This window comes from Poecilia reticulata, chromosome 22, assembly GCF_904066995.2.
Source record: "Poecilia reticulata chromosome 22, P_reticulata-male-v2, whole genome shotgun sequence".
Classification (NCBI taxonomy): domain Eukaryota; kingdom Metazoa; phylum Chordata; class Actinopteri; order Cyprinodontiformes; family Poeciliidae; genus Poecilia; species Poecilia reticulata.
In genome coordinates, this window is record NC_088851.1 from 7,704,667 (window position 1) to 7,726,501 (window position 21,835).

Consider the following 21,835-nt stretch of genomic DNA (forward strand, 5'->3'; position numbering starts at 1 on the left):
CTGACGTTCTCCTCTAGAATGAGGCAAGTTCTACCTCGCATCAAGATATTACATACACAACCTTACAGAACCAACTTTTTGAATTTTTAATTTTTTATGTCCTATAGTTAGCAAAGTGGAGCATCCAAGGGAGGGTTTAATTCCCCACCATCTCTGCTCCACATGCCCTCGGGCAGGGTACTGAACCTTTGACCCCGAAGCGCTCATCAGTGTGAGTGTATATGACAAAGAAATCTGCTTGGTTTGGATTATTATACACCGATTATATAAATGGGTGGATGGATGGATGGATGGATGGATGGATGGATGGATGGATGGATGGATGGATGGATGGATGGATGGATGGATGGATGAGTGGAGTTTGATATTTATGAAAGCCGTTTTTGGAAAACATCTAAAAAGTGTCGTCTTTTCCCCACAAACATTGTAAAACCTTTGTCTCCTCTTGTTCTCATGAACTCTGCATCTCATCTTGGGAGCAAAATCAGCATGAATTTTAAACGCATTATTAATAAGACAAAGAAAAGAACAGCAATGTATTATGATAAACCACATTTTTAATGACAAAAGTAAGCTTGTGAGAGAGACACATACGCAAATAGGCCTAAAGACAAAGAGACATGGCCCATTTACCATGTACTGCACCATCAATAGCTAAAGTGGCTAATTATTATGTTAAAATGTACATCAATAAATAAGTGGGCAGGAGGTCATTGTGAAAAAGCACATGTACATAATAGTTTTGTCGATTCGTTTGGCATTTCATTAGATTAGTTCCTGCTCTAAATGGAAAGCAGTAAACGCACAAATGGAAATAAGTGCAACAGCTACAAGTACTTAATTGGTTTCACATAAATTCACTTATCACATATAAGGATCGACTTCATTCAGGTAAATCCACCTTTTGCTCCAACACAAAGCTGCGAAATCATCCGAGTGCCGTCTACTGTTTAACATTAGCCTACAAAATGTAAATAAACCCCAAATTATGCTTCCTTCATCAAGTTTCTCCATGTAGAGAAAAGAATGTCCTCTGTATACAGACATCAGCTGTATTATATCACCCTGTTGGCAGTGGAGAATGGGGATTTATCCAAGCTGCCATGTTTGGCCTACTTGAGTGCCAAGCAGAATGGGTCTATTGCACCATAATATATCTCATTTAACGTTTCACTAAACCACTTGGCAGAAACACCAGAGGATGTTTATGACACAGCCCGTCTGACTCTCTGGGTTTATTAAAAACACAAGTCCAGCACATGGCCTGTGAGGTAGCTGGAACCGAGATGCAGATTAACAGCGAGTTCAAACCAGATAAGGCTAAACTTTAAGCTTGTTAAAAATTACAATAATGTGTGCATGCAGAAAAATTAGGGGAATACACCAAAGGCAAGTTTACCATTAGATATGCTGCAGTTGGATGTCTGTCCATATAACTGCGTCTATGTGGAATTATGAGTCAATTATAGCTGCAATTAAAATACAAATATGCGCAAAACTTTGTCGATTGTTGGGGGAAAAAAAAGAAGATTTCACAATTGCGGTGTATCAGTTAAAGAAAAGCAATTAAAATCACACCTAAATGAGTGTCATTTTATAAATCATTAAAAAAAAAGTCATACCGTTGTCCTAACACTTCCTGTCAGCTTCTCCGTTTTTCCAGCAGCAGTAACATCTGGCTTTTGATCACATGACTGTGATGCAAAAAAAGTGTTTCCATTGCAGCTTGTGTGAAATACACCAATTTTAATACAGCCAAACAAAACAAAACAAACAAAAAAAAACACCTAATAGTGCAAAAACTTTTTAACCAAAAATGTTTGGTAAAAAAAGTTGTGTATTTTTATTTTATATTTGCTTGAAATATCCATTACTGAAGGAGAAATTTGTCTCAAACTTATAATTAGGACAAGGATACATTTTATAAGATTTAACTGTAACGGAGGAATGCTTTTTTTCCGCTAATGCCTCACCGTCATGTCAACAAATTCTACAAAAAGAGTTGAAATCATAAGACTGAAAAGTTACAGAGATGCATTTTCATGGTAGCTTCACTAAAACGAATCTAAAACCTACCAACTAGTACAAACAATTAATTACACTGCTTCTTAAAGGAGGAATGAAAAACGCATCAAATGGTTCATAGCAGAGATGGTGCAACTGAAATAGCTAGTACATTAATAATGCCTACATGTGAACGTAAATAAAGAGGCATAAAGAGGATTAGATGGCAGCCAAGACTTGAGAAAGGGTCGTTACCGTCACCAGTGTCGACATGTTACCTCATTGTTGTCTAGTATTTATTTCTAACAGTAACATCCTGACAAACAGCTGCAGTGCATTTCTAAAACAGGTCACCTTAAATAAAGTAACATAACCTTGACTTCTGCTCTGAGTCAAACATGCCGACCATCAAACTAATGAATCACTTACACCTCCAAGAACCTCCAATCATCTGGTATATGATAATAGTAATTATACATTCCCAACTTGAAATTGAAATTCTGGCTGAGCAGCGACATAAATCTTGACGGTTTTTGTATGGTCTTCATTTTTAATTTTTCTTTTTGCTACATACTTTATCGTAGATGACAGTATTTATAGGAATGTTGGCTGTTTTTTTCTCTTCTTCCTTGTTGGAACTGTGATTTTTTAAAACTAGTTTTGCATATAATGTGAAATCTCTAAAATATATTAAACTCAGAAGTATATGAAAGTAGTAAATGAAGCAGTTCTTGGAGGCCATTTTGGTACCAATGCCATCTACATAAATTTCATAACTTTTTCCAAAAGGTACAGTTTATTAAACATTTGTTAACATTTCACAACCGGTACAGGCTGTGGTTCATGTTTTCTTATCAAGAGTGGCAACTCCTCCTCTTCTTTTCTTGTGTCTCAACATTTATGAAGCATATATGCACACAGCAGACCCATTTTTAGCTTGGGGATTGTAATCCTTTCTCCAGCACAGACATGCACACACACACAGAGCAGGATTAAACACTAAGCCCATAAACAGAAACACTCCTTTCACCAACACAGGACTCTGCAATAATGTGATTCTAATAGACAATGCAACATTAGACTGAAAGTCTGTGGAAAACAGGGATACTGAAATAGACAAACAGGCATCACTATAGATAATAGAAATATTAAATGTGCAGGTTCTAGAGGCTGAAAGTCGACCGCGCCGTCTTCAAATAAAAAGATAAAAAATGATTTTAAAAAAAAGCAGCCGTTCTGAAAATTAAGTAATTTTTCAGACCAGATGCATCTCTGCGTCATTTCTCTGTTGATTTCATTTCTGCTTCTTGGAGACATCTTCTTCTGATAGTACTTTTCTGTCAAACATATGGCTGCTATTGCAAAAAGAGCTCATCAATTTCCTAGAATCTTTTAAATGATGAAATGCACACAAAACCCAAAATGACAACGCCACATCTTCTGAGTTCGTCTCTCACCAGCTATAGACTAAAACTTCTTTTCCAAACAGCTCAAGCTCAGTAATACCATGATGCTGTGGTTCAGAATAGGGCTGAGATTATTCAGTGGATTAACTGTGATGAATCGAATATTTAAATAATTGTCAATTTAGAAATCAATTAATCATTAACCGGAGTATACAGACTCAAAAAAGGCCATTTGCTGAAACAACAACCTCAGAAATAAGGCCAAAACTGTATGACATAAATTTACATTTTGCATTTAAGATAATAAAAATGTAATATATATATTCTACTTAGAACTCTTCAAGTGATGGCTTTAGCTTCATCTGGTTCAAATTCTGTAAAAAAAAAAAGTCTCAACTGAAAACATGGCATGAGTTTATGGGATTTCCTACTCCTTTTCAAACATGTTAAGATTATTGTGGTACAGAAACGTGTCTTTTGCATTCCTTGTTCATGTGCGATTTTATGCTTTTATCATTATGCTTTTATCATTCAAAATAAATAAATCTAAAAAAAATTGTCAACAGATTAACTTTACCTAGAATTGAGCAGCAGGAAGGGCTGAACGCTTCACATGTTGATGTTAGAGATATTTCATCTGTAGATGCATCCTTTGCTACAAAGAATGTTTACTTTCTTACTTAAAGGAACCAAATATTTTGGTTCTTTTATTGCATCTCTAATGCTGAATAAAAAAAGACTGAAGAGGTTAAATGGAAAAAATCTGGAGAATAATTTTATCCAATTAATTACCAGAATAAATCAATAGAATAGTGAATGACTAAAATAATCAGTTGCAGCTCTAGTTCGATTTTTTCAGTTTTAGAACGACTCGTTCAGTTATGCGTTTCCAAGAAAAAGGCGACACAAAATGGGTAAAATCCCGAACTCGTCAATCAAATAGTCTGAAAGAAGACTACCGTATTTTCCGGACTATAGAGCGAACCTCACTATAAGCCGCATCTACAAAGGTTTTCGTTTGTCTTTTTTTTTTTTACTAGAAATGTGCACATATATAAGCCAAACCAGGCTATAAGCCGCTGGTGTTTCTGCCGCTCTCGGTTTTTCATAAATCTGCTGGATTTATTAGGACGCGTCTCCAACGCTTTACCATGGATTTGTTCATGCCGAAGTAACGTGCAGCGGCTCCATTTCCCTCCTGTACTACCAGATCGATAACCTTCAATTTAAAAACTGCCTGAACTTCTTTGTTTCCATGATGAGGGGGTTTGAGTTTGAAAACATTTCTCCGTCGTGCCTGCTGCTAGCATGTGCTGGTTCTAAATGGAAAATTAGCACTTTCCAATTTTGACTTCCAATGATTCACTTCCTGCTAAAGAGCCCCCTGGTGGTTGAAGAAAAATCCACAGAAAAGCCGCACCGGGCAATAAGCCACATGGTTCAAAGCGTGGGAAAAGTCAGGCTTCTTATGAACTGAAAGGTAAGAACAGCCTCAAGAACTTCACAAAGAAAAATGAATGTAGCTTTCACAACCGATCTCCATCACAGATCTGTATGGTTATAAGAAGTGAGAATCAATATTTCACAACAGGCATTACTTGTCATGTGGGTATGCCTAGCTGCACAGTGTGCACCTATTTGGTTTGCCCTAATTCTTTCAGCTGATAACACAACACCCACCCTAATGGTTTCCGAAACGTACCTTTCCACAGCTATCGCTTTCTCTCTCGGCTTCCCAGGAAGGACCTGGGGGAACGTCAAACTCATTCGGTGAACATGATTCATGTCATCTACTGTCCAGGGAACCCCGCCTGCTCGTCAAAGCTTCTTTAAAGAGGAACGGGTCTCCACACAGTCACTGAAGTAGGACAAACATTCAAAGAGCTGTCAGAAACACCCAGGTAAGATTTAAAAAAGGCACACTGCATGGGCACATTTTTATAAGACGAGGATGAAGAAGGTGGCTTCAAAACTTGAACTTGGGTCTAATTAAAGGAAAGAAGTAACTTCAGTCTGAATAAATTCAATACTTCGGCAACTTCCTGGAAGTATTGACAGACTTCCGCATATCATATTTACTGTAACGTAAAAATAAAGTGAGCGTAAAGCTTAGACACCTTTGGTTTCACCCGCTCCGACTTCAGAAAAAGCTCAGTTTACAACACACCGTTACTTGGTCCAGTTCTTTTCCTTTCGACCTATTTTGAAGCCCAAAGTGATACATTTTTTATGAGGGGCAGCAGAGGTGAAACAGAATGCATTGGCACTTCACAGCACTTTTCTATTTAGACCATCCGAGCACTTACCTTAAAAAATGTTTCCCAGGCTTCATTTAGTTTCCAATAATTTTGATATGCTCTGCAAAAAAAAAAAAAAAGTCTGCGTAGGCTAATTTTATTGCAATAATTTAGAGAAAAATGTGCAAATAGGTGAATTTGTGAATACTGAACCACAAAAAGGCGAGGCCCTGCTATAATACTTATACTGGTGAATTTAACAAAACTATCCCAATATTGACAATCGTCATGATACAAAATGTTTAGACTTTGTGTTAGTGCTGGACAACATGGCTGAAAAACAAAGAATGCTATAAAGGTTCCATATCAGTCGATGGGTAATTATTGATTAGTTTTTTGTTGTAAATATCTGAAATACCGGCGTGACTTTTCCTGTTTTATCCACCCTTTCCTGTCGAGCTGTTTTCACTTTTCACCATTTTATTTTTGAAGCTGCAAGTTACTCAACAGGCTGTTGCTAGGTAACCAAAGAATGAGTGATTTTTTTTTTTTTACTTTATTTCAAACAAACATTAACATATATAGAGACTCTTTAAATCAGGTTTGTTAAGATTATTAAAGGAGTGGATTTTTTCTCTCCATTTCATCTTGTGGACATAATATTTTTGCTAGAATTATAACTATATTTGCTATATACATTTCAACTAAAGAAAAAGGTTGAAAGTATGAGTGAGTAACTTGATGCTGCTAACCAAGCTTAGCTCGCCGTGAGAAGCTGAGCAGCTAAAGTCTTTCCTCTGCCTACATTCCCCAAAATGCTGTGCGGTTCTGGATCGGAGTTTAGTGAAATTACTGAATATTCTATCAGACGCATTTATCGCGATACATATAGTTATTGATTTATTGTCCAGCCCTACTTTACATCTATTTAGCTGATCTGAGGAACTTTGACATGAGTCAGGTTTTGCAATCCCTCAGAAAGGAAAAGTTGAGAGGAACTTCAGCTTGCTCCGACTGATTTACAGCTAAACAAATCTGAAACCTGAAGGAAGCGGATCAAATTTCCTCTAAGAGGTTTGTCTAAGATCATAACGCCCCGCGCTTTTAGTCAGACTACTACATAAGCAGTAATGCACACAGTCTGATGGATATCATTTACATCCGATCTTTACTGGAAGAAGGTAAGAACGTAATCAAACCTTGACCTAAATATAGAAGGTTTCTCAATCAAAGACGCGTTATTTGGTAGATCGTCTTAGATTGTTAACATCTAAAAATTCTTGCTTATATTGTTTGTACATGTTTTTTTTGTTTTTTTTACTTTCTGAAAAAAAAAAAAGCACCACCGTTTTCACATTCATTGATCTACTTTTGTACATTTCTCATCCCAGAATAAGCAATGACTTAAGCTTGTAATTTTCCCCTAAAAGTGAAGAAGAGGCTAATGGGCGACTGAGGCAATACTGAGAGTAAAGGGCAGCTGCATCCATTTTTCAAGAATTTCTTTAAGTGGATGCATTACTTATGCTGGTACATTAAATAGGCTGGGGAAACTAAATGCATGATAATGTGGATAAATGTAGGAACCGCTGTCGTCCCAATTTAGCAAGACACTGATCACTAGACTTGAGAAAATTGGATGTAAATGGATCAGAGTGAAAGTAGCTCAGCTTACGGTTTGTTACGGTTGGATCTATGGCAATGCATCACATGAACTGTCATCTGAAATTCATAAGGGGAGGATGGTCTTAGCCGCTGCAGAAACGAGCAGAAAATGGGTCACAATCAGAACGTATAGCATTCTCTGTTGGACAGAAGTGTGTCCCCCTGGCTTGTTTCTGCTTCGAACAGCCAACGCTTCCCTAAAAGGTCAAGTACAATGCTGTCTCTGTGGTCTGAAGGCTCACTTGCACGGACAAGCCGTAGACGCAGGGCAGGTCGTGAACTCTTCATCTGCAGAGTGGCTGTACACGAAGGGCCACGATAAGGATCCGAGGGGAAACTTTCACCACTCTGCGTTCAATGGACAGACATGCAAACTAGACCTTGAACGGCCTGAGGAATTATCCAACGAGCATCTATGCAGCAGGGCTGACCCCACGAAAAGGTCTCAAACAGAGCGACTGATTTAGGAAGTCATTTGTGATTTTCCCGACTGCTCTTATTGGACAGACCCACGTAAACGGCAGAAGAAAAGCAATAAAACTTAAAGCAAATATGTACCATGAAAAATCTGTTTTAAATCTACGCATCTGATGCAAAAATAGGAATTTTTAGTTGGCCAAAGTGAAAAAATAGAAGACAAAGACAAGCCTTTAGCCAATAGCTCTGCATTTACTAATTGGGTATTAATGCCAGTATACATTCAGATGCACATACATTCATGTCTTTAGAGTAGATTAATTATTAATATCATGGTGCACTAGGCAGCAATAAGTGTAATCCTTTGGCTTTGAAGGGCAAAAATGAGCCAAAACAAAACCAGAGAAGTCAAAACCGGGACTTAATTTTGATTCATAGATTTTAACACATTAAAAGCTTTAACACACTTAAAACTGCAGTATGTAACTTTTATTAAAAGGAAATGTTTTTAACATATTTGTTAAAAACTGATCAAGACCCTCCTTGTCATGAATGTGGTTTGTGGTGGAGAGAACGAACGCAGAGACCCAGGTTGTAATGAAGATGAATTTAATAATGAAAGTAGCTCAAAACAGTCCAGATCAGGCAGCACGGCAGAGACGATAGCACACAGCTAAATACCAGTAGCAACTGACAAAAAGACTGAACAAGGAGCAAAATGTAGCCTCAGGACTATACAGTTCAACTGAGAACTACGGACTGACTGAAACACACGGGAGCAACAAGCAATGGACTTACGACAACCGACAAGGATCTGACAAAGAACAGAGACAACAGGTGGGCTTAAATACAAAGAGGGTAATTAGGGAGACTAGACACCTGGGAACAATCAACAGGGAAGACACAGACTTCAACGGCGACAGAAACTAAACACAGAATAAAACTTGATCAAAGATTTTAACTACCAGATAAAACATCAGAAAATATCTGCAGGATCCTTTCAGAAGCAAGAGACTAAAAAAAAACAAAAAACAAGCATTTACATTTTAGAAAACCAACCGAGAGTTGGGACCTCAACATAATTTATGACTTAACATAACTATAAAAGTATGATTTTTTTTTAATATAAAACAACTCCAACTAATACTGATTTATCAGCCATTTATAATCCTAAATGGATTAAAACAATCAATTGTGATGAATTTATTTATGGATAAACCATTTGAGTTGCAGTCAATTCTCTGTTGAGTCCTTAATCTGCAGCTTTGTTGCCACTGACATTTTTGAAATCATCGCAGGGCGGATTGCATAGTTGAGTGTTTAACTAGATCCACTTCATCTGAATGCTTTGTTAGTATTTCCCCTCATTCCTGTACACTCCCCCTCCCCCTTTCATCCCTCTTTCCAGGTGAATTATGGGACACAACGAGGTCAAGCTGAAGCCAAATGAGTCAGAGCAAGCACACCCTGACCTTTCATTGACCCCAGAACAAAAGGCAGATATTAAAACTAAAACTGAACAGACAGTAGAAAGGTGTGAAAAAATGTCAGATTGGATTCAATTTCTGCAGCTAAATCTAAGACAAAAAAAAACAGGAAAAGTCTCTTCTGGTTGTTAGTCTGCTGGTTGTTTCTACTGTAAACCAGACAAGTGCAATTAATAAGAAATGACATGAACAAAATGGATGTTCCTTTTTAAAATGGTCTTGGTGTGAACAGTAAAATGGAACAAGTAATTTACATTTCAACACCACTAAAATATTAAAAAAGAAAGCATTATTCTGAATATGAATAAATATGCTAGAAGAGCTGGACCTTTAGCAGCTGAAGAAATTAATCTCATACTCAGTCATTTCTCTGTGTGACAAAAATCAAGAGGCACTCATTACTAATATATGCCATGTTGAATTACTATTAATGTGCAAAGAGCCTGAGCATGTAAACAAACCATAAGCTGCAACATATGACCTATATTTTAAAATCTAATAGGCAACATTTCTCCCTCTGGTGTCCAGATTATGATCAAATCATCTCACCATCGGTTTCATTAATCTTAATAAATGCTTTGCTCACAAAAAATACGAATGCATTTTACGTTATTTTTTTCATGAATTAAAACTCCGAATTGAAGCATGACTTCATATTCTTGTAAACAAAACATTGAATTCAATAAAAACGCTGATTTACTGAGTACAGTCATGAAACACAAACATGATGCATAACAATAAAAGTTTGTTAAAATATAGCTGCATTTCTGAAGTAGAAAAGTAACTATAGCTCCGTATTTACTCACTGTAGGCACGACTTACAGTTAGCATAAAAAGAAAGTCAAGGTTTTTAATGCATAACTGATCATAACCTCTATCAGGTTGTAAAATTGCTGAAATCGAACGTGTGTAAAAAGATATGTCTCAACATATGAAAATGAGACTCTCTTCAAAAGAGAGTCTCATTTTGAAGTAAGTAAGGAAACGGTTCTTGAGTTGCCTTTTTTCTCTAAAACCAGACAAGATATTTTCAAAAACCAAGTCAAAAATCCAAACCAATACAATAAACTTGCTGTTCTACCGTTTCATGCGATGTTTCTGCCAAGGAGACATGAAATGCTTTGATAATACAGTTAATAATGTTGACCATGCCAGCAGTTTTCCATCCTGAATCAACATCTGTGACTTCTGGTAAAACAACCTGCTTAACTTGGCCAATATTTGTCCAAGGGCCGTGAATTTTGACCTCTACTGAAGACAGACGGCACATAATCACTAAATCTGTGGTAATTTTTGGAGCCGCCGTAGAGCCTCATTAGGTTTCAGACAAATCGGATTTCACCAACTGTCAAAGACCTCGGAGCCGCAGATTGATGCTGTTGTACATCCATTTACCTTGGAAGAGGAAAGTAAGTAATCCCAAATGCATGACTTTTGATCCTCCTTTGGGAAGCAGCAAGATGAAATGCAGCTTTCTGGTTGAACAGATTAGTAGCTCACTTTGGCCAACTAAAATTTTATACGTACATAAAAGAAAAGGCTTGGATTTTTATTCTCTCTGGAGACGTAAACATGCCAGAGTCGTGGTTTACAGACTAAAATTTGGTCAAAGCTCCCATCCTCAAGTCATGTTCCAGAAATTGTTCCACCTGCTTTCTAGAGTTAGAAGATAATCCAAGTGCAAGAAGAACTTGTCATCAAGGCTTCAACATCTTAGAGCTTCTTCAGTGACTCGTATGGAATATCTGTATTAGTGTGGAGGTGCGCTAGTTAGATAGCAGCGCACACTAAGCAACTCCGCTACCTTTTTACCAAAACACTTTCACGCCTGGAGTCTTGGGGTGTGACGATTCCTCGAATGATTCCAGTACCTTGATTAGTAAAATAACTCAAGCAAAATTTAGCTCCATTAAATTATGTTTTATCATTCAACGTGTCATGTTGAAGTCGGATCCTTATTCGTGTTGGGCAGAGCCCTCACTTCCCCCTACGAGTTGTTGCTAAATGCTAGCAGCATAACGTCGAATTGTCCGAGTTTTTATCTTTTCTTTTTGAGAGAGAAAGAGAGAGAGAGTTTTTCTCCGAGTACTCGATTAATCCTAACAGTAATCGATAGTGTACTGGGTTACTAAAATATTCTTTTATTACAGGCCTAATGGAATCGGTTTCTTTTTCTTACAAAGCCAGTCAGTGGTTTCAGATAATTCGTCATTGTTGCAATTTCTCATTTTTACTTAGCTTTTATTTTTTTACGGTTTTACTTGCATATAGTTTTATTGTTATTTTAAGTCAAACTTTTTGTCATCATCTAGATATTTATTGTAAAGCAAATGAGTTCAATTTATTCTTTTTAAAACTGCTTAAATAAAGTGGATTTACTTTGATTCGAAACATTGAACTAGTATGACTGTGTGTAGTATTGCTACAAGTGTGTGTCTGCACAACCGCTCTGAAAGTTGGCTCTCTGTTGCAAATTAAAAGCACCCAAGTTACAAACACCGTTTCAAGAACGCCAGTATTGATAGTTATTTCTTCTTCACCATGCTGTGATTTCAGTTTGTAAGAGTTAAGACAACAGAAAAACAAAAGTCAAAGCATCATGGGTAAAAAGAAGGAGGCTGTTTAGAGAAATCCAAGAACAATGGAGTCCACCACTTCTTGAACTACATCTTGAATCCAAGCCAGGCTTGATAGTGTTGCCAGTCAGACTAAGTAATGCACTTCATACAGTTTGCTCTATGCTCCTCTGAATAATTTCCACTTGAAGGAATAGACAGCAGAGGACAATTTGCAAGAAAAATTAACTGGAAAGATGTGCAGAACAAGTGACTCTGGACAATTCTACTGTTAAATTCACAAATATAGGTCAGAGATTGAGCCTCGCTTTACACAGTTGGTGTACATTATGCATCAGACTGTGTGAAAAACATATGCTGTCCTAAAAGAGCTCCAAGTAGCTGGCGCTATGATGACAGATCACAGACGTGTGCGATGCGTTTTAAAAGCGTTTTTCTGAAACCCAAAGCATTTATGACAAGCAGGTTCGTAGCAAGTTAAGCTTTTAAGTGCTGCCCCCCTCACACACACAGTCCATCCACCAGTCCTCCTCCTCACCACCATCAGAGAAATAATCCAGCCACATTCCTGTAATTGTCTACTGGTTTGACCTAATCCACCCTGACATAACATCAATAAAGTCCATAAGTAGGCCTCCCCTCCACCGCACTGTCAGGCGAGCATGACGACAGAGATAACGGATAGAAAACATGCATACAGAGGGCTAGAGCATGACCAGGTTTGCTTATTAATAGAGATGTGCCGATCAGGTTTTTTCCTGCCGATTCCGATCACCCATGAGGGCCAATCACCAATACCAATCACATAATTTTATTTTATTTTTTATCATAAGCACTACCGGTTACATTATATGGGGAAAAAAAACCCATAAATTCACCTTAATTTAGACAAAAACTTATTTTTAATAACTTTTTCCAAGAAAAAAACAGGCATTGCGCAAATTGTACTGCTATTGGTAATACTATCTTTAACAGACCGATAACATATGAAGGCTCTGAAGAGGCTAAATAATGCAAAGAGCCAAAATAAAACCTCTCAATATTGCCAAAAAAATTCAAGTACTTAACATTCAAAGGCAAATACAGGATCCATTACAATAAACAATCCAGAGTTACTGAATGAAAACTTCCTGATAGCATGGCGGCTAGCTGATTACTGCTAGTTCTGAGTGGCTGTTTCTGACTGAGCGGAGTAATTATGCAGAACTGGGAGGAAATCGATTATTTTTTCAGAGATTATCTGTCTCATGTTAGGACAGCGAAAGTTTTAATACGTATGTAAAATAAATTTTTGTAAGTTAGATGCTGCAGCTTTAAACAGGTTCGGTGTGAGAGTCACTACCAGGTGGAGCAGAAGCGGCGCTCCGTCTGTGAAATATTACTACCTGTAGCGCGTAGCAGCGGTTCAACAGCGAGAGCAGAACCAGCGTCTTACATCGCAGCTCGAAGACTTAAATAATTTTGCGGGTTATTTGTTTAGCTTTCTGACAGTCATGTTAATCCAGGTGAGTATAGCTGTGTGCTGCTTTACCTGCTATCTGATCGTCTTTTTTTTTTTTTTAGTGCAGCGAGCCTCGATGTAGCCAAACTCCGTCAAGTATGGCATTGTTTTTATGCCATATTAGATTCGTCGTGTTGATGCATTTTGACGTGCTTCAATTTTCCACTGCAACACGCAAACTTCCCCATTCACTCAGAGCGTTATAGTTCCACATCGCTTAGGATTTGTTGCTGCGCGTTTGCACAGTGTGAAGGAAATAGGAGACCAGCTGCACAGGCAGGCTGCGAAATGAGATGCAGGCGATCGGTTTGTGTGATCGGCAACAAGAGACCGTGATCGGCGATCATCGATCATACACTTTTTCACGGAAATCGGACGATTATGATCGGTGGCCGATCGATTGGCACACCTCTAGTTATTAATGAATTTACAGCGTACTGCACCATATGTGACGGCTCTTACAGGACAGTAAAGGAAGGCAAAGTGAGGAAGATACAACCGATTAGTCAGTCTTAAAAAAAAACTCACCGACTCTGGGTGATGCAGAGCCCATATAAAGCAGCGAGACTGTGCATAATTGGCCTTTTTTTTTTAATTTGCCAACACATTTGAAGCTATGTTCTAAATTTTTCCTTAGAATGCAACCTCAATAACCTTCTGAATAAGTTTGGTATGACTTGGAATTGTGCAATTTTTGGTTTGATCTGCCATCCATATATATCAAAAATATCTTTCTTTGAACAGGAAATAGATAGTTCATACTACCAGGTCAAGGTGATAACAACGTTCTTCATTATGAATGCGGTTACAAAGTGAGAAAAGATGCATATCTCCACTGTTTGTATGATGTTTAAAATACAGCTTGTACAAGGTTTCCCCCAGAAAACTTGCTAAGCCCGGTGGTTATGTGCTAGGTCAGTCATTCATCCAGCGACCCAACGTGTTTTTGAGTTAAAAATATTTAAAGTCGACAGGAAATTTGAAAGTATCAGTTATTGGCAGATTAACACCTGGACAGCAACGATAAAGTCTTAAAAAATACAAATATTTAAAAAAGACTAAAAAAAATAAATAAGCAATGCTTAGCCTGGTGGGGGGACAAGTAAAGCCTGGTGGCCTGCCAGGCTGATAATACACTGAGGGAAACCCTGGATGCATCATCACACTCCTGATTTTATGACTAAACAGCACAAATAACAGATGTTTTGAAAAGTCTTAGCGGTTTTCACCGGATCATGTTTGTGTCCATGTTGACATTGTGTCTTCAACTGTTTAAAGTCTAAGTTTTACCGTTTACCCTAAAGGGTATTATTGCGCTACAAAGACTTTACAAGTAGTTTAAAAGGCCACTCCTTTCATTCATTTACATTTTTCCTGTTTCTTTCGAGTCACATAACATACGTACATACAGTTGGTATTTTAAAACCAACTACGCTCAACAAGCGCCGCCTCATTCAGGCTCTGGTTGGCAAAGGCAGCTGCCTGCTGCAGACCCTGTGTTTTGTCAGGTCCTATTCAGATCCTCCTTTCTTGTATCAATAGGGGCCTGCTGGTTCTTATTGTCCTCCGATTCTTTGGTAAAGCAAAAACACAAAAAACCCTCCAAACAACTAAGATGTATTCACCAGACTGGGGAATTTGTTTAGGCAAAGCAATGGACAAAGGCCTCTGAGGTTTTGATGCTTTTTAAGATACTGATACAACATGTTGCAAACAAAAAGTTAGGATTTTACTGAAATTAAATCACCAAATTACCAACTACAGAGGAAAGAATCCCATTACCATGAGCAGAGAGTAGTAATTATAGTTTCTGAAGCCATATTGTATTGATCTGTGTACGGACTCTGTCAGGAGAATCTGGATGATCCCAAAGGAGTTGAAGAATCAAGAATCAGCAACATGAACATGGTTTTTTAAAGTGCTACATTACATGTGCTCACATTTGACTACATAGGAAATCTAAAGTACATCAATTAGTGAATCGAAGCTGAGGACAAGACAGAGCCTTGCAAATGTTTCGTCACAATGGAAAATCTTTTAATTCAATATATTAAAAAAATGCAAGTTTTGTGAATATTCAAATTCAGTTTTTCACCCTTTACACTGATCCTCAAGATGAAAAAACAGAGGAAGACAGAATGTATTGGCTGCTGCAGCTTCCCGTTTCTGTGTGATGTGAACTGCTCAATAACTAGAGTTCAGAGTTCAAACCCCCTTAGAAGCCCATATGATTTTTAATGCAATTTTTTTATTTAATCCTGTTACATTTTGTTATTTTATGGAATTTATTACACTTTGCATTTTAACCATACAATTTAATTCTTTTAGGTTAAAATTGTGCTTACTTTGTAAAAAGAAAAACAGAAAAAAAAATTATTTTGACGTTAAATGGGTTTAGAAGGACATTATACAAAAAAAAGATTTTATCCACTGGTATCATATGTTCTGTTATGAGCTCTGTTTTTCTTCAACTTTATATAAGAAATAACTTAGGAAGTAAGGTTACACTTTACCCAAATGCTGTTTAACTTTTTTAATAAAAAACAAACAAACAACAAAAAAAAAGGATTTTGGCTCAATAGTATTCCACCGATTTCACTGCAAGTCTTGCATCTTACATATTGATTACACTTAAACTGATTTCAAAACTTTGGCCAAAATGTTTATTTTTCTTTAAGGAAAATTGTCAGAAAACTATGATAATTTACAGAAAACCTCTAAGTATATATTATCCAAACATTACATAAATATTAGTACAATTGTATAATAATCATGTCATGTTTTCTTTTAGGAGTAGTAGGAAAAAAATGCTTGCTTCCCTGTTTTATACAAAAAACCATTATGTTTATTTTCTTTTTCTTGATTTTAAAAACACCTTGGTGTATTTTTCCCCTCAGATAATCAGACAGTGAAAACCTCGTACAAATCAAAGTAAAAATATCATCCCAGCTCCGCCTGAAGCTACGGTACTCACACTGGGAGGGGGTAAAAAATAGCAGTGGTGGCCTACATATACCTGTAGTTGTGTTAATGGACTGAATCTGGTGAACCTGAAAGGCCAAACTGCTTCAAAATGCTGTTCACATGCAGCCAACCAATCCCAGCTGATGGCTTCAAATCCCTCCTCGCTGACGACTGACTCCCAAGTCCAACAGCGACACTCGGTCACGATGAAAACGAATGAAACGACCGCACACGCCGTCTCAGCGGACGCACTGAAGGGGGTCAATTTAGTGTGTCGAAAAGGCTGGCCCGGATCTCTCAGAAATGAAGCATGAGTGACGACCCGACACGCTAAACGCTAAGAGCAGAGGTGAAGGCAAGAGAACCAACGCTAGACATCAATAATTTGTTAGTGATGATCACTCAGTGGGAACAATCTCAGAAGATTAGAGAAGGGCTTAAGTCTAACAATGCATTTACTCACTGCAGCCGCTCGAAAAAGGTCAGAAGTCAACTAGAAAGTTCCTCTGCTCTTAGTCGTTAGTAACTCCTGAATCTTTCATCAGCTGCCTGTGCCTGCAACTGAGAAATTGGCCACAGCTATTCGGCACTGGGAGAAAGCAGAAACCGCTTTAAAGCCTTGTGCGCAGCAGATGGAAATTAAATTTTCATTGTCAAAATAAGGCCAATACGCCAAAGTGGGTAATCTTCACCAAAGGCAAACAAGACCGTTTGGCATACGACTGAGGATTGTGTTAGCAGGCACTCAAAATGCTCTTTATTATTAGCAGAAATACGACACACCACTTCAATCAGACAGGAACCAACATCTGGCCTGACTGGTCTGAAATGCACAAACAACTGAAACCAGATATTTTTCTTGTCTCGGTGACATTAAGCAGACTAAACATTCCCAGTTTAAGCTCACAGGATTACCAAAGTTATTTCTGTTTGCTAAATACCAGAATAATGACATCATCATGGAGACCATTTTTTACTTTTATTCTCTTCAAACTCAGCAGTTTCCATGCATTTGTTTAGTTTCTGGTAGAATTCCCTCTTAAGCTGCATGATGGGGTTCAAAGTTACGTTTGTCCTCCCACATGTGTGGAAGGACAAACGATTGTTTGCTGGAAGTTTGGTCCAATCCTCCGGACAGAACTGGTGTAACAGAGTCGGGTTTGCAGACCGCATTGCTCACACACACCTTTCAGCAAACTAATCTTACTGCTGTTGAAATGGCTTCTTCCATGCTGAGCGGCTTTTCAAACATGTTAGATTTTGAATCGTAACACTCACTTAACAGCTGTATGACGTCTTCTGCTTTTGTAGGGTTTTAGATGTTCAACTTTTAGTATTTTTATATTTCATTTTACTTTTTTTTTTTAATTGTGTTTTTTTTTAACGAGCACTGTTTTATCTTGTTAAACACTTTGGATCAATGCAAGGCATTGTTACAAGATGCTACATAAATAATAAAGTGTATTATTATTATTTTGATCTGGGGCCGATATGAACATTTTTCATCCAAACATGTCTTGATTTATTCTGTCGTCACACAAGAAAAGAGTGAGTTTGGGTTGTTGCCTTGAAATACGCTCACTGGTTTCAATCTAATTAGCTCAAATGTTGCCAACTAAGCTATTCTTAGCATACAAAGCATCATCGCCAAGTGGGTTTTCCGAAATATTTAAATTCGTACTACATTACGTTTATTCTTTGTTCTCTAAAAAATCTAATTTTAAATTTTGGTAAAACTAACCCAAAACGGGAAACGTTTCGTGTACTTTAATGTCAGACAGCAGGAGCGAAACGGGTTATGCGTTTTATTTATGGTCAAAACTGTGCTTAGGCATTACAGTGTGATTGCGAACAAAACCGTTTTGTGGTCAGTCCAGTCACAAAGCCTGAAAATGTAGAGATGTTCTTCAGTCACAGTTGACAGGGCCGGATGGTAGAGATTCATCCCGACAGTCAGGTACGGTACAGCGAAAACAGACACACTTTGGACAGATTACAACGATCATCATCCATTTTCTCTGATGAAACATCCAGAGTTTTATCAGTGCCTCCTTCCTCAGAGTCAGAGACAGTCTGCTGAAAACAAGCCAGACCTGTCACTATTCTTTTCACCTGGATGACCACAGACTGTCCTCTGAGTATATCACAGGCTGAGTGCAATAACTATCCTCTGCAGCCACATGAACCAGCCGGTCCTGCAGGAAGTGGATCATGACACAAGAAACACCGTCAGTAGATGATCCACATGAAGCAAACATCTGCCATCTTCAACCAAATTGTACACTGCTGCTGGTTATGTTTTAAGTATAGTGTAAAGCCTTCAGTGGATTAGAGTATTTTCCTTCACACTAAGCTGTCTATGCATTTTTCTATACCAGATGCAACCTGTTTGAGGTCAGAGGGAATAAAACCTATGCCAGCTGTCAAGAGGGGGAAGCAGGCCATGAACAGGTCAACAGTTCATCAGAGGCCCAAACCACAGAAACAGTCCAGACAAACACAGTGCCTGGGTTTAGATCTGCAGGGGATCGTTGATGGAAGAACGATCAACAGCGCACATACAGGCCTGGACTACAGACCTCCTGGTCCTGCTGACCCATCAGCAACAACTACTGATCAACAGTAGATGCGTTTCCATGATACTCCGCTAACATCCAGAAAAACCATTTCAAAATTTCAGTATTTCCACTAAATTTGAGATGCAATTACAATCACATAAGAATGAGTTTAAGTGATAAGTCATTAAACCCTCTCAGGCCTAAATGGAGCACAGGTATTCTGTTCATCTACCGTAATTCCACCACACGTTGCGCTATCTGAAAAACTACAACGGTTTCTGAAAGGTGAGACGTGCGCTTTCCAACCGATATCGGGTTATTACGGTAATTTCTCTCCCGCCGTAGCAGGGAGTGAAATTAATCTGTGGGATGCTGGCAAATTGCAAAAATAACTGCTAGATATCGAAAGTTCCATTTGTTATGGATAAATGGGCAAATATATATTTACCCACAAGACATTTAAAGAACTCCGTACAATTAAAATAAGCAAAAACGTCCAGGCGGAGATTTTAAATTTAGAACGTAAAGGGTTAAAAAAAAAAAGTGGCGTCATCTCTTTCCTACCACTTCCTGTCGTCTTCTTCACCGTTTCCGTCAGTAGTAGCATTCAGTTGTTGATCACGTGACTCGTGTAATGCAAAAAGCGTTTCCTTTTTGCGAAATACACTAATTTCAATAAAGCCGTAAAACCACCTCATCCTCACAAAAACTTATCGGTGAGTTGTTTCAAAATTTTAAAGCTTCCATTAAGCAAATTTCTTTCTGCAATTTCAACTTGTGCAATCACATAGTTAACAGGTAAAACTATTGATACTCGTAAAACATTTTCATATGTTGTTGCATTAAAACTTCAATTTCTATTCCACTGCCCGGTTCCTGCTGAAAGAAAAAAACAAAACATTTCCTGAGCTTGCAGACTTTGATTTTGTGGCAAAACATTTGAACACCAAGGATCTAAACTAAAACAATAGTAATACAATCGCAGCTCAAATTCACAGTAATGACTCATGAGTCATACTAAAAAATCCTGCTAGAGAAGGAAAATTTAAGATGGCATATTTAGTTTTGACTAAAAACTTGCCCGTAATCAGCCACACCTGCCTTTAATAGGCTTATCAATGTTCTGCATGTTCGAGCACAGAAGGCAACAAGTCAAACCTTTTCAAGATTTTAATAGTTTCTAAACCGTTTCTTGCACAAAATGAGGCACGCAAAAAAAAAACAAAAAAAAAACAAGATGGTTGTAGTTGCAGGAAGTGGGTTTACTTCCATCTAAAAAAAATGTGCAGGAAAGATCAGAAGGGAGTGGAAATTTGCAAATAAATCAAGTCAGCAAAGCCTAATTTAAAAAGACTGAGTACATTAACAGTGCGGTGAATCCCTGCAGCAGCCTAAGACAGCAACACATCCCCAAGAGCCCTAAAGAGGAATCAATGGACGTCAGCAGCATCAAAGGAATTCGTCACACTCTTCATCACACACACACAGCAAAGTGAGCATATTAAACTCAAAGAGACAGCTTCAGACGAGCCAGCATCCAGTCTGAACAAAGAGCGAAACACACAGGGTGACAGTTCCCTACCTTGTGGGTGTAAGGTGCTTGTCCCAGGTTGATTCCATCTTTTGCCAGCTTGTCTCTTATCAGCACCTTCAGCTTCAGCTTGGGATAAGTCACAAAGTCGTTGCAGTCTGTGAACCTCGGGTTGTGGTTTCCGGGACAGGAGGCCTGGTGTACGGCCGTGGTCTGCGCGTGTGACCTCAGCGACCCCGGGTCGCGCGCTCTGTCGGCGTGGTGACGAGCAGAAGCCTCCAGAGGCTCCAAGGTGAAATAGTAGCCAGGTGCTCTCCTTCTGTCCTCCTCTATGAGCTCCTGCACGGCTGAGAGGAGCCGGTGCCTGTGGTACTGGACTTGGACGCCGATCGCGTCCAGATCCGGCTCTCCGATCTGCTTGCAGACTTCTAGGTCGTCGTAGCCGTTGTCAAGGAAAGACTCGACGTACTGGGCCAGGTGGAGCTTCGAGAGCCACTGGAGGACGAGGTTTGCCCCCTGGCTCATCTTAGGACAGAATTAACAAGGCGAATTTAATTCATACTCATCATCATCATCATCATCATCATCTCCCCCTTGGCAGTGCAGCTGAGTGGTCCATGCAACACAAACAGAACCAGGTTCAGCTCTCCAAATTAGGCACATCTGCTGGTAAGTTTCAGAAAGCACAGGTAACTCATATTTGAAGCATTCAGAGAATAATAATAAAAAATAAAGGCGCTACCTGAAATTATCAGGCGTGTTCAGGTCATGTACCCCGCTGAAGGTTCAGGCTTTAATGACCTCAACCTGTGACGTCACGTAAAAGTGTACAAATGAGGTAAATTCACGGTCCGAACAAGCGCGAGACTGCATCTTAGGCATTACAGCGAAGTTCTTCTACTTTCAGACTTCTTCCATATTACAAGTAATGAGTTACCTTAAAAGTTGATACTTTCTCTCAATCCGGGAACAAACCGCGTTAATGTTTCCCCAGGACTGCGTCCATCCTCTTTGTTTCATTCATCGCAGCGGCGAAAGACGCGGAGCTCCATCAAACATTTATCCGGAGCAGAGAGTGCGGAGGCAGCAGCCGAAACAAGTCGCTACTGTCACAAACAGAGCGTCAAAAAACAAAAAAGAAAAAAAACCTCCAGGCGAGCAGAGCGCATTTAGTTCAGTTTGTTGTGCACCTACGCCGCGTTTTAAGTTTCCTGCCCCTCCGCTTCTGCAGACAGTTCAGTCAGTGAGGATGCTGCTGCTGCCCCGGCTTCCGACCGATGTGGCTCCCTGCCCGCCGGCCGGATGACGAGAGTACGCCGAGCGCTGCTGCCACCTGCAGGGCAGTTTGAGAAGCGTTTCAATATTCAGCCAGAACTTGAGAAACCACAAAAAGTGTGGTTTCTCTCCCAATTAATGAGGGGAATTAATTTGAGCCCAAAACGATTCTCGTCTCAGACGGATTTAGTCAAAGAAATGTGTTTCTGATAGG

The 21,835-nt window shown here is 38.8% G+C and overlaps 1 protein-coding gene across 8 annotated transcripts in view; it reads right to left on the reverse strand.

Moving 5' to 3' along the window:
• The window catches only part of sash1b (SAM and SH3 domain containing 1b), a 60,589-nt gene extending 38,882 nt beyond the window's left edge, over positions 1-21,707 (reverse strand). Inside the window, exons 1-3 of one of the 8 annotated variants that reach the window (XM_017302431.2) lie at positions 21,541-21,707; positions 21,284-21,449; positions 20,398-21,153 (exon numbers count right to left, since the gene is read on the reverse strand). In XM_017302431.2, coding sequence (XP_017157920.2) covers positions 20,398-20,871 — 474 coding nt within the window. In that variant the 5' untranslated portion in view covers positions 20,872-21,153; positions 21,284-21,449; positions 21,541-21,707. Of the gene's footprint in view, positions 1-20,397 lie in introns of all 8 variants that reach the window. The other 7 variants (XM_017302430.2, XM_008399058.3, XM_008399056.3 and 4 more) reach the window with 7 other exon arrangements.
• Positions 21,708-21,835: the final 128 nt, after the last annotated feature.